This window comes from Amphiura filiformis, chromosome 4, assembly GCF_039555335.1.
Source record: "Amphiura filiformis chromosome 4, Afil_fr2py, whole genome shotgun sequence".
NCBI lineage: Eukaryota > Metazoa > Echinodermata > Ophiuroidea > Amphilepidida > Amphiuridae > Amphiura > Amphiura filiformis.
The window spans coordinates 18251162-18264830 of record NC_092631.1 but is presented as its reverse complement, the minus strand read 5'-3'; the positions used below and the strand labels follow the sequence as shown (position 1 = coordinate 18264830).

The window sequence follows — 13669 nt, the reverse complement described above, 5'->3', positions numbered from 1 at the left end:
AAAATGATACACAGGTTTTTCTCTCAAAATCACTTCCTATGGACTTAGGTGGCTTTTGTATTCATGTATTCAATTGGTTTCAATGATTAATGTTTTTATCAAAACACGCGTACGTCATACTATTAAAATCCACACATATAATTGTTGTTGTTCATTCTGATCCGGTAAAGTAGTTCTGGAGTAGTCTTCATAGTTAAGTCGCTCTGTTGAGCATCAGCCAATTAAATACATTAATTCTCCTGCAGCTCAATGTTACGATTACGTTGATTTGCTATGGGTAAGCACTGGTCGAGTATGGAAGTTCAAGCTTCGTGGTCACCCATTACGATTAGTGCAGTGACGTAATTTCTAGTCAACATTCCAGGTCATTAAAGATGACAGATTTCCGTAATATGTGACCGTCATCTATTGATAACAATAACGTGGACAATAAAGACCATTGTTGCATGAAACTATTAGTGGTAGTATAATACTTACTATACGAACAGTGTGTTGTTACCTATTGCTCTACATTCGAATCCTATTAACTTAGATTTGAAGCTGATGTGTTGATTTATATCATTTTTGTGACGATGTTGCTGAGTGATCATCCAAAGTGTCGAAGAGTTTTGTTCGTCAATCTGCGTTCAGTGTTTATGTTGGTATCACTTGGGTTTGGTATTCAAGCTCAGTTCGATTCAGGTATGTAATCTGTTGCATATGCTCTACTATATATGTACAGTCGATTTTCTAATAAAATTCTCAATTTTCTCAATTTGGATGCGGGAGGGAAACAGTAAACTAAAAATCAATTGTAAAGGGTATAAAGGGTATATACCGTTTTCATTTAACATTTAAAACATTTCTTGCAAACCTACTGGCAAATATTCCAACATAATGTTACTTTTGTTGACGAAACATTAATTTTGACAAAAAATGTTTGACAAAAAAATTTGCGATAACATTTTGACAATATTTTACAAATATCGTTGCAGTGGTTGTTTTCACACAAAGGGTTTTAAAACGTTTTCATGACCTTTATGTGACCTGTCATTTGATGTTATTAAAACGTTTAGTGCTAGACACAGGTGGAAAGAAAGAGGGGGAGCTAGGGGGTCCATAAAGTTGTCCAATAAAAACACATACAAATGAACCTATTTTAAAAACGTTTTGTCTTTGCTGGGTCATTAATATCTGGAATTATTATGCTAACAGATTTCTCGAGGGGACGCAACTTGTACGGTGACAGGTCATATGTCTATACCGGCATTTGGAAGTAGGGGCTTATCGGTATAAAATGTTATTTAGATGAAATTGAGCTTTGTGGGGACACAATTTCGGACCATACTGCAGTTACTGTCCGTTTTCCTATACACAATACACAGTGCTCTTACCATTTACGCGTAATCTCTACAAATAGCGTATGGTAGAAGTATGGGTAATTGCCTTGTTAACGTCGCTGTGTGAAAAATAACCGGCCAATATTAAAAGTACTCTTCTAAAATTCTAGAAAATATAGTTTGTAACAGTCATGTCCTAAATTTTTAGCTAATTTAGATGTTTGGAAATATTCGCACTTTGTGTTCTAGTGTATGTTATAGGTAATAGTACATTGCCTACTTAACGTCGCTGTGTGAAAAATAACCGGCCAATATTAAAAGTACTCTTCTGAAATTCTAGAAAATATAGTTTTGTAACATGTCCTAAATTTTTAGGTGTTTGGAAATATTCGCACTTTGGTGTTTTAGGAAGGACATGTAAACGACAGATAACACCAAAAAATATGAAGAAATTATTTCCAAACCTTGTTACGGCCCACAGCCATTATGTTTCTCATTTTCAAGAATGTGGTTAACAATATGCACAGCATTGTCTCATTTTGTGAACAAAGGCTACACAGTAATTGTTACCTTGCGTTTTGCTTTATAATCGCTCACCCAACTGAAACTATAATACCAGCTCATTGCTCATCACACAGGTTAAACAGACACATGTGTGTGTGGATTTAACCAGAGAAGATCTGATGTAACATAGTTGAGCTGTTTTCAATGAGTGTTATCTTGGTTTAATAGCTTTTAATGGGGTTTAAGTCCTGCAAAGGTCGCGGTAAATTCTACTGTAGACATGACTGCATCATGCTTTATGCAACGTGGTTCTGTTATTATCAAATGTATAGGGGTTTGAGGTGATGTTTCTTAAACTTCATCAGCAACTGGCATTCATCACAGCTGAAATACACTTATAATGTGTCAACTTTTTGAGCAGGGGAGGAGCTTAAACATAGGGCTCTTAAAAGCTGTACGTACTCAGAAAGTTTGAATGGCCCACTGGGGTCAAATGTTATAAACTTACGGTACAAGACCAACTGTGCGGATTCCTGGTTGTCCAATGAACTCACGTTGTTTATTTGTGTACAGTTAGTTTATAACATTTGGCCCCAGGGGACCATTCAAATTTTCTGAGTGCATACCACTTTATAGAGCCATAATTTTTAAAGCTCCTCCTACTTTCAAAACTGGTAGATCACAGGTGCATATTAATTCTGACGAGCACTTATTGGTATTTAGGCTCATTAAAATTGCCTCAAACCTCAATAAATTTGATAATATTAGAATAATGTTGCTCAAATTCAGAAATTTTACCCCGACAAAATTCAAATTCACTCTCCTTAAATCCGCCATATTAGGCTATTTACTATATTATGAGCGCCATAATGTAAACTAATGGAAAGCACATTTTCTGTCCAACAATTATTTTACACCATCTCCCGACAAACCCCAGTTAATATTTAGCCCGTGCCGTTTATGCAGACCTCTACCAGACCAGTCTTGGAATTTTGCGAAAAAGTATTCCATATTAAATGTCAAGTCTGTATTTTGAAAAATGGGTCATCGGCATGAAAATGGTAAACAAAAATTCATCAAAACTCTATTTTTGTTTTGTTCTCAATTTGCTAAATTTACAATAGGATTTAAAGAAAGAAGAGTACTTCAGTTTCCTTAATATTTTATGGCATTTCTCAAAAATAATTTCATCTTTACATAACAAACTCTTGACTTGATGAGGCAATAACGAGTGCCGATAACGCTTTATTCTCTCTTCACTTGAATATAAACTGTCTTTGGCAAATACACATTAGCCCTTGATTTTAACTCCGATATCCTTATAGCAATAAAACAAACAAACAAAACATTTTGTTTTTGAAGTAATTTTCATAATTTGATTATGTTCAGTTTAACTAGCTTTTTGACAGGTGGTGGTCGCCGTGCATTCTCTAAATTCAGTAAATTTTCATCGTCAACCGTGTAATTGAATGGGATTATTTTGAAATTTTAAAACGCTTGAAATATCACAAACAAATAGGCCTATGTTAATAAATAAATAAGTTGCCGGCTCGATCATGCCATTCGCCGACTGCTTTTTGACACATATGCACACTGGCAGAGAAAAAAGATATGAGTGTGAACAATTTCCGCCTGGTCAACCACCAATCTCCATAATTGCTTACCATGCAGTCTCTTATCCGTCCATGATCATGGTCCAAGGCAATGAACTAGTGACGTCAATGTGACTCGTTCCCACACTAAAACCGGAACATGTAGTCAGCACAATAAATAATTTAAACTGTAATCGGCTTACAGTCGGCGAAAATTATTCGGTTTTTGAAGTTGCTGCGCTCGTCAATAAGGTCCCAACTTACGCATGTGTAAATTCACATATTCGCGCGCCAGCCAGTGGCGTAGCCAGGGTGGGGCAACGGAGGGCAGCTCCCCCTGTGAAAAGTCTTATCCCCTCTTGCCCCCCTCCATGTGGGATGCTGGTCGCCCTGATATTTCAGATTTTATGCCTTTTACGCCACTGACGCCAGATAGACGCAACTAGAGTTAGTGCTACGCACATTTGTGTGCACGACATTCTATATATACACGATGATATCATGGTTATGAATCTGATTTTTTCGTCAATTAGGTCTATAAGCCGAACCAACTTTATCAGTTCTTATACCATGACCTTCACAGCCGAAGTGAGGGTCGAGTTTGAAAATCAAGGTGAGGTGACCATAATGACCATGTGGTGCACGGTTGTTTGATGATAGCATGTAAATATATAGTCATTTTTAAGTAATGGTGAACACTGATGGCGCTATTTATTTTAAACGTAGTTTTCATCTTCACAAGGGGTAGACAGAAAAGGCGTAACAAATAGCAAGACAATTTGTAGCTAAGTTCTATAAAACATATCCATGTACAAAGTACTCACATTTTATGGAGACTCGACATTTCAAAACCTACTTGTCTGGTTTCCTAGTCATGAGTGATGACTTGATCCAGCAACACTGGTGGTGTTTCTAGAAGATGTAGTGTTTATCAAATAGTCATAAATGTGACTAAGTTTGAATGCTGCGCCCCCTTTGTTGTTCGCAGGGGACACAAAGCAATGACCAACCAAGGGGGCGCAAAGGTCAACAAACTTTTTTACAGGCTTTTCCAACATGCTCCGATTTCAAATGGTCTCAAATTGTTTATCCTTATACATCGATTATCGATTAATAACTACATTGTTTGATCATGGAGGTATATAAATAAATGGAGAATGATCGCCAGAATTCTAATCTCTTAAGTGGAGATTATCCGATTACCTCTATTCAATGAGTCACCAAACTTGAATGACTAGCCACTTCAGCCAAGCTATTGATATCCACGATGGTTATGAGACTCTACCATGGTTCATTGATCGTCACTCCCAAAATTTCCTCATAGGAATTGACCCTACATTGACCCGTACCGGAAGGCTTGTAAAAGAGACTGTATAATGACGTCAGCTAGTCAATTAGCTGTTCAAAGTCGCCAGTTTTGATAGCTTATAGTTTCAATGTATGATTGTGCGAAAACCCGATGAAATTTGGATGTTCTGTTCTCAAGTTATGAAACTGTTTTCAACACTAGTTGTGCCGTAACTTGACAAATATACTTAGTTTTCATGTTCATATATTAAGCTTTTAAGGGGTCTGAGGGAGTTCAAATATAGTGCAAATGAAAGCAAAACGTTGTTACCTTCCGATTGCGAAAAAAAATGATGTTGGGCCAATTTGGGCCAATTGAGTTAAGAGCGAGTAAAATTTACCGGAAGTACTTCGGAATTCAGCTAAAATCTTTTCATCATCATTAAACTTCTCATTTTATAATAAATAATTATCAGTATTTAGGCCTAAATGATTATTAATATTATTAGGGGCCATCATTTTCTTTGGAGGGGGGTTCCAAATAGGCCTATACCGGGGGGGTCATAACTTTTGGAAAGAAAAATAGGGGTCATAGCCTAATTTTAATTTTTCAAGAATCATGACCAAAATGTAGGGGTCACAATACGACCACAGATATAGGCCTACAGATAGGGTGTTTATTTTTTTCAAAAGACTGATTTCAATGCAATTTTTGGCGAAAATGACATTTTGATATTAAATTTTCTGAAACATGAGCACTTTCCAATAAACATTATAAGTAACTGCATTTAGCACCCCATTGAAATAAATGACCAGTGAAACAGACTTAACAATGTAATCAGCTTATCATAATCAATATCCCCTGAAATTGCCTATTCAACAATAATTGGTCATAACCAACGTAGTACAAAAGATGCTTGGCTAGATCATTCTCCATTTATTTATATACCTCCATGGTTTGATTATATAGGCTGGATTTCAGCGTTGCGAGATGTCAAAGGCCAACCACCATGCACCTATGTTTCCAATGGACATTTTATTGTGAAATGTCATTGTACAAGGAATACATAAAAAAAATTCCACATAGCCCCCGCATGAAAAGTATTTAAATATCTTTGTAAACGCTCAAAAAGCATTTTGTGTGAATTTTACATCCGAACTAGAGGCTATTAAATTTTTACGAGCCTTTTTATTTTACATGTAAAGCCTATGGGAGTGACGATTAGAAATGGACGGCAATAATGAAAAACCCTCATTTTGGGCCATTTTAGACACTAAAATGCCAATAAAAAAAGAATAGCCTCTAGTCCGGGTGTAAAATTCACACACAATGCTACCTGAGTGAGTACAAACATAATTAAATACATTTCATTCGGGGGCTATAGCAAAAACAAAAAATGTCCTATACCTTAATGGTTATGGAACAAAGGTGCATGCAACTTACATTACAATATTACTATACCGCATTTGATCCTAAACCTGTCAGCGTGATATGGCAGTGACGTCAACACGTTGAGGCAACTGTTTCGCCGCTCATCTATGCAGCGTCTTTAATCGCGTGCGTGTACATGCCAGCACTTTGAGCGAACACGAGCGATTTGTAGCTGCGTCCGATGAAATGCGCACTGACGTCACTGCCATATCAAGGTGGAAATGATATACGCTATGTGATTACTTGTACAATTGATATAAAGTTTACTAATTAATGTTACTTTCTTTAAAATGTATTACGTTTGTAGGATACCAAGCACTGGAATGGCGGTTAACCGGGGGAATGGTGCCCAACGAAGGAAGACTAGAAGTCCGCGTTCAAGGGCCTGATCCAAACGTATGGCATACGATTTGTGCCGATACGTTGTCTGACAATTATCTAACGCTTGTATGTGCCGCTATAGGGTTTCCATTTCATCCTCTACCATGTTCCATGAAAATGGTACCTACCGAGGAGCTACCTGTGAGTGACCTGGGGCAGATTCTTTCCGTGTTTGCTGTGTGTCCCATCACTGGGCGGAGTTTTGATGATTGCGTATTTGTTAACTTATTAAATGCGACCGAATCATGCTCCCACGACAATGATGTTTGGATAAGATGTTTAGCAGGTAAGATATGATAGGATGATAATGATGTTATGGTAGAGAGATTCCAATGTTCCATACGCCGTAAGTGCGTTCACACGTGCGTTCATAACGTTTGGCACGAGGCTGTACATCCCGGCTGTACATACTCAAACAATGATTTTGCATATGTCCCGGGGCGTAATTTTATTCTGCAACCATAACGGGACGCAAACGTTTATTAAAACCTAACCCTAACCCTAACACTTACCCTAACCCTAACACTTACCCTAACCCTAACACTTACCCTAACCATAACCATAACTCTAACCATAACCCTAAACCTTACCTATGTGTTCCTATGGGTTATAAAATTTTTGCGTCCCGTTATAGTTGCAGAAAAAGCGTCCCGGGCATACATTTGTTTCCAAATGCTTGTTACCTACATTTGATCACATCAAGACGCCCATACTGGTTTCTTACCGATCATAGGGCTTTTATTTGGTTGATCCAATGTTTACGCCACCCATTTCTTTGCTTTAAGTTAGGATTGGTTAAAATACTATAATTATAATAAACCAAATAACTATGTTGCTTATAAAATAACTATTAATGATCTCCTCTCTATCATTTCTATCCCTGTCTCTCCCTCTTTCTTTCTTTCTTTCTTTCTTTCTTTCTTTCTTTCTTTCTTTCTTTCTTTCTTTCTTTCTTTCTTTCTTTCTTTCTTTCTTTCTTTCTTTCTTTCTTTCTTTCTTTCTTTCTTTCTTTCTTTCTTTCTTTCTTTCTTTCTTTCTTTCTTTCTTTCTTTCTTTCTTTCTTTCTTTCTTTCTTTCTTTCTTTCTTTCTTTCTTTCTTTCATACCCTACAGATGCAGCTGATATTGAAGTACGTTTGATTGATGGCCTTTATCCAGGAGATGGCTATGTCCAGACCAGGTGCCCATACTCCGGAAACTGGACAACATTCTGTTCCTCAGATTGGGACCCACGTGACGCTGATGTAGTATGCAAGCAACTTGGCTTCCCATATGCGTACGGGACTGAACCACAGGGATCTGTTACCACACACTTAGGAGATGTTGCCATCAATAATGTCTATTGCAGTGGAGACGAGAAGTCGATTGGAGAATGCCGATTAGAGAACGCTTATCCGGACTGCTTTTATGCACGTCCTGGTGTAGAATGCACAGAATGTGAGTTGAGAAAACAGTTTCAAGTGTCGGATCACAAATGAATACCTGGGCGCAAGAAGACCATAAGTCCACTTGTCCTCTCAACATGTATACACTAAAGTTGCATATAGTTTCGTATAGTTATATATGTGACCCGGCATCACAAATGAGCCGTAAATTCCCTAAATTGTATTCTGATTTACGGTGTAAAATGTGTACGAAGGTTATATTCATCGGTAACTTAAGCTGGCCCGACATCCGTCTCATTTTGATAGTCAAAAACTAATCAATAATCGTATTATTGTTGAAGTGGATAATAAGCTTCTACCTTTATGGCTATAGAACTTTTAATAGCTCTGGTCTTTGTTTGATTTTGCTAAATCCTGTTCAAGTGGTGGGTTACCAGGCATTGTATTTTGTACAGGTATGCATAACCAACAATTAACAATGAGAGAACTTTCTTAAACCTCGTTGACTTGGGGATGATTTGAAATGACCGCCAATTATGACTGTTTGATATTTATTGCCAGCAATGTGGAAAAAGAGACACATGTAAAAACGTAAAAAGCTATAATTTTGTTGAAGGAGCAAAGTTTATCAAACCATAACCCCGCTTCTGGATATCGTTTGAAGTCAAATGATATACCATTTATAAGTTTATGATGTTTATTTTTAAACACGAAATAAAACAAAATTGACCGGGGGAGGAATTTACGGCTCATTCGCCGTGGACGGTCACATATAAACAACTTTTTCACAACCTTTCATGATGTTTTCGCCCTGGAACATGTATTAAACATTATAAAACCCTAAGAAACTATACGTAACTTTAGTGTACACATTTTGAGGGGCCAAGTGGACTTACGGTCTTCTTGCGCTCAGGTCTTCAAATGTAGCATCTTACATTATTTTCCTCCGTCTATGTTTCTCTATCTCTCTCTCTTCCCCTCCTCCCCGTCCTCCTCTTCATGATCCTTATTATCATCATCATCACCATCCATCATCAAATAGTAAATCCAGATCTACAATTACAATTCTAAATTTCATAGTCTTACTAGCAGGATCACAAACGTATCCATCACCATCATCATCATCATCATCATCATCATCATCATCATCATCATCATCATCATCATCATCATCATCAAAATGATCAGTGTCAATATTTTAAGTATGGACACACTTTACAGCATGAACTCCAGCTCTGTTTCTTATTTTGTGTACTTGATTTTAAAAAACAAGTTTTGTTTGGATAAAGTACGAATTATCATACCTCACCTCACCTCACCTCAGCTCATCTCACCTCACAGGCTGTGCCACCCACTGCCGGATGTAACTCTCTTCAAGTAAATTTAGCGTCCGTTTACTTCTGTTCATTATACAGTACATATGATTTCAATAAACCATAAACATATAACATTGATTTGTTCAATTGTGTCGTGCTATTATCCAACTATAGCGAAGTAAAGATATCAACAATAAAGATTGTTTGTCTATATTCACAATTTTAGATTACGACGCTGGTGGCGTGGCTCTTCCAATTTGTGGCAATTACCATTGCGCACATCCTTTGTCTTCCCACCTATTCAACAACCCACAAGAATACTGCAAGTGTGACTGCGCATGTTTGTTCATGGGCGACTGTTGCCCAGATTTCGATACCGATACACACTGTTCACTGGACAATCCGTCAGACCATACCATCAATGGCGTCAACATAGGGTATTATGAATGCATCGGACTACCTGGACACGAACGAAACAATTACGGTCTTGTTTTAGTTGGAAATTGTCCAGATTCATGGAAGGATATCAACACTAGACTGAATTGTGAAATTAAGCGCGATGTATTAGATATTGTAGGGCTAATTCCAGTTCATGATACAGAAAAAGTTGTCTATATGAACATATATTGCGCAATATGTCATGGAAAATCCATTGATGATGTCACATTTTGGACGGTGACAACTGAATATATCCCTTTTGGCGGCACTGGAGTTATTGATCCTGAACTTGGAATATTTGTACCTGGAGGTACATTTGTCGGCTATAAAGTCGAATGGCCTGATGAATCCGTAAGACCTCGAAGTTGTCCTTCTGGCTTCATCGAAAGTTGTCCTTCTGATTTCACGGACGCAAAGAGCATTTCTGCTTGTCAATCTTACTTCGCTCCCGTCTACTTCAGTCAATTCCTGTATCCAGAATACCCAACCCCATATAAAAACCCACATTGTGCATTGTGTAATGGAGTACCAGAAAATCTTTTTACTGAGTACTGTAACGGACAATGTGTCCCCGTAAGATGTTCCGCTGATGCACCAGAGGATGCGTGCACCCAGACATCATGCCCAAATGAAAACAATTTTTTAACTGTGGAAGCCTTGTTCAACTTCAATGATTTGCAAAACGACGCCTACGGTGAGCCTAACTCATGCCCAGACGACGATGTCTATGATCCATTTTTAAAGCAATGCCGAAGTCTTTCTTGTCCTCCAGAATTTGTTCTGGTCGATAACACCTGTAACCCTCTCAACCCGCCTGATCCTAAGGTCAATGAAACTGAAGTAAAAGGCACAGACATATCTATTAATGGCTTAAATTGCATGTTGGATTTCATTGGATTCAAATCATCTTCAGAAACAGGAGCTACACAAATTATCACCACTGAAATGCGCCAGGAGAGTATAAATTGCGTAGCGGAGAATATAGGGTGCGTTGTATCAGAAACATCAACCGTCTCCCTTGCGTTTCTCTTTCAGGAAGATACGGAATTATTCAACTTGGTAAATTCCATAGACGTAATGTTGGAAAATTCTACTGATTCGACGTCTATTTGCAATGTTACAAATATTGCAGCTTACATCAGCTATTCGGACCAATATGCTCTTCCGTCTCATTGCGCTCCGTTCGCAAGCAATTCAAGTGAAATATTCAACATAACGAAAAAGAAGGTATTGTCATACGCGCAATTTGATTTCAATACAACAGACGTTAATGCCACGTCTGAACGCCCTTCGAGCTCATGTTTGATTAATACTAAACTGAATTGCAGTATTATAGTATCCATCAACGAATCAGATTACACCATGAGGACGTCACCAAATGAAAACAGCATCTTCATATTGGCGTCAAATGAAACGCTTTCAAGAGAACAATTTCTGCTTCTTGCAGACGGTACTATCCTTATTTGTTCCGCCACAACGTTGCCACCAGCAAACGTCAGTCGAAGTGCCTTGGACATCACTGCTGCTGTATGTGGTTGGCTTTCAGTTATTGCCCTTATAGCTACTCTAATAACTTATCTCGTGTTTACATCTTTAAGGAACATTGCTGGTAAGGCTGTCATGAACCTCGTCATTGCCTTATTATTTGGATATCTCGGTCTTCAACTAGCGGGATTCTTTCTGAGTAGTGATGTAGCATGCGCAGCATGGGCTGTAGTGACACACTTCTTTTGGATTGCCGCATTTACATGGATGATGTTATTTGCGTTCAATATCGCCAGAACGTTCTCAAGGCGAGGCGTATCCGCTCGGCGCACTTCCGACGGAAGTTCATTTTGGAAATATTTCTGTATCGGCTGGACAATTCCAAGTGTTGTCATCACGGTGTGTATTGGGATGCACTTCTGCAACTGCACATCTATGATATTTCATTATGGAAGCTTGGAAGAAAACATCTGCTTTCTACGGAGTTCAACGGCAGTTTTATTTGCATTTGTGGTGCCCATTAGTGTCCTACTGTTCCTGAGTATAACTTTCTTTATTTTGATGGCAGTCCATTTGCGGAGACAACGTAGTGCTAGCAAGCTGGCACGAAAGGGTGGAGCTGTTGAAGAGATTTCATACGAAGTTTCTATCTACTTAAGGGTAAGATTTAATACATTATATAGAGTAAGCATGTTAGGGTGCAACGTTAAATAGAAAACATTACGACCAAGATAGTGTTACGACTCCATTAAACAGCTGTTCACCAGAAGAAAAAAATTAGTGGCTTCAAATTTGATTGATCTATTTGATGTTTCACACGAGGAACTACTGTTTAGAGAAATAAACATCGGTGGTTGAAAATCTGAAAATAAGAATAACAAAATAATGAGAAATTCAGTTATTTAGTGTTGGCTACGTCCTCTATTATGGCCTCCCCGTGCAATGGTGGAGGGGGAGGGGATTGAGCTGGAGGTAGATGTCCCCCAGTGGCGTAGCGTGGGTCATCACATTGGCATTGGGGGGCACCGACCATGATTGGGGGGGGGGCATGGGTCTGAGGGGGGCACAAGTCGTTTTTCGGCACTTTTCCTATGATAAACGTGGAAGGTTTTGAAATACAGGAATTTTACATGAATATTATCTTTTTCGGAGCTTAGGATATTTGCGTACACTCACCAAAATGGTGGTCCGCCCTCTCCTTTTCCAGGTTCCGTTATATATCTAGAATGTTGGGAGACAATTCGTAGTCTGAACTTTAAAATTCGTAAAGGTATAATATGCCTATAAGTATATAAGAAATAACTCGAAAACTCTGTTCTTTTAATAGTTAAGCGCTGTCATCGGAGCGACCTGGATCTTCGCATACTTGTACATTATCATACCAGGCAGTGTTGTTGTAAGGTATATCTACATCATCTTGAACTCTCTACAAGGAGTCTTTATCTTCGTAGCCTTTGGGTTTACAAGTCGTGTACGAACTATGTGGAGGAACAAACTCCAAGAAATGACATCTAGTACCAGTACTAAATCAACGGGAACTTCCACAGGAAAAAGTGTGCCTATGAAAAAGACTGCTAGTAATGAAGTACTCAACACGGATGCGTCAAACACATCAGTAAATTTAGATACTGGTAACCATGGTAATACAGATCTGTAAATAGTTTAAGAAACTGGTCATATGTCATGAATTATGATAATATTTTTATGGTTAATGTGCATTGAATTTATGATGTTACCTTAGGTACCACAATGTAATACTTTAACAGGCTTTTAGATCAAAATTAAGGATTGTACAATTGCTCATGGCACATATATGACCGTCCACCACAAAACACTCGTAAAGTTGCCCCGGTCAATTTTGTTTTATTTCGTGTTTAGAAAATATATATCCGGGGGGAGCACTCCAACTTTGGAGGTGACGTGTATGTAGGGCTATTAAGACCCTCTTTTCAGCGTCGCTATCACCCATAACCCCATATTTTTTATGAACACATGTTTCCCATTTGATCTGTCACCCAAAGACCCTTACAAGTTCAATTTTAACAGTAACTTTCATTTATCACTGATTTTGTCATTTATATTGAAAAAACAACCAAAGAAATTCGAAGCCATTTAGAACTAGAAATTCGATATTCGAAGTTTCTGTGGCACTGTTTCGGCTCTCACCACAGAATTAGATAAGGAGAACCGAGACTCCCTATAACGGCACTTACAATCGCGCCGTCAGCTATGGGGAGAAAATTGGGGGTATTCGGGTCCTTGCCAAAGGTGCGCGGAGACGAACGAAAACAATTCTGCATCTCATCTGAAGCGTTTTGGTACTCGCGTGCAGGTCGCGTCAAGTGCGTCTCTCAAATGCGCCCTTCATCCATGTCGCGCTTGCATGACAACGAATGCCTCGAATACATTCCGAGGCAAACCGAATACCCCAATTTTTGCTACATGTCTGTATCAAGATGGCGGTCGAGTCCCGATTCTCTGTCTTTAATTCTGTGGCTCTCACCCAAATATTCCCTTTAAAGAAAAGGTCA

At 38.5% G+C, this 13669-nt stretch overlaps 1 protein-coding gene across 1 annotated transcript; it reads left to right on the top strand.

Annotated features, from left to right (window-relative positions):
• Positions 1-281: 281 nt before the first annotated feature.
• Positions 282-13129, top strand: LOC140150632 (uncharacterized). The gene is made up of 5 exons (XM_072172692.1): positions 282-681; positions 6442-6801; positions 7628-7951; positions 9442-11798; positions 12466-13129. The coding sequence occupies exons 1-5, from the start codon at positions 573-575 to the stop codon at positions 12793-12795; spliced, it is 3480 nt and encodes a 1159-aa protein (XP_072028793.1). The 5' UTR covers positions 282-572; the 3' UTR covers positions 12796-13129.
• The last annotated feature ends 540 nt before the right edge of the window (positions 13130-13669 follow it).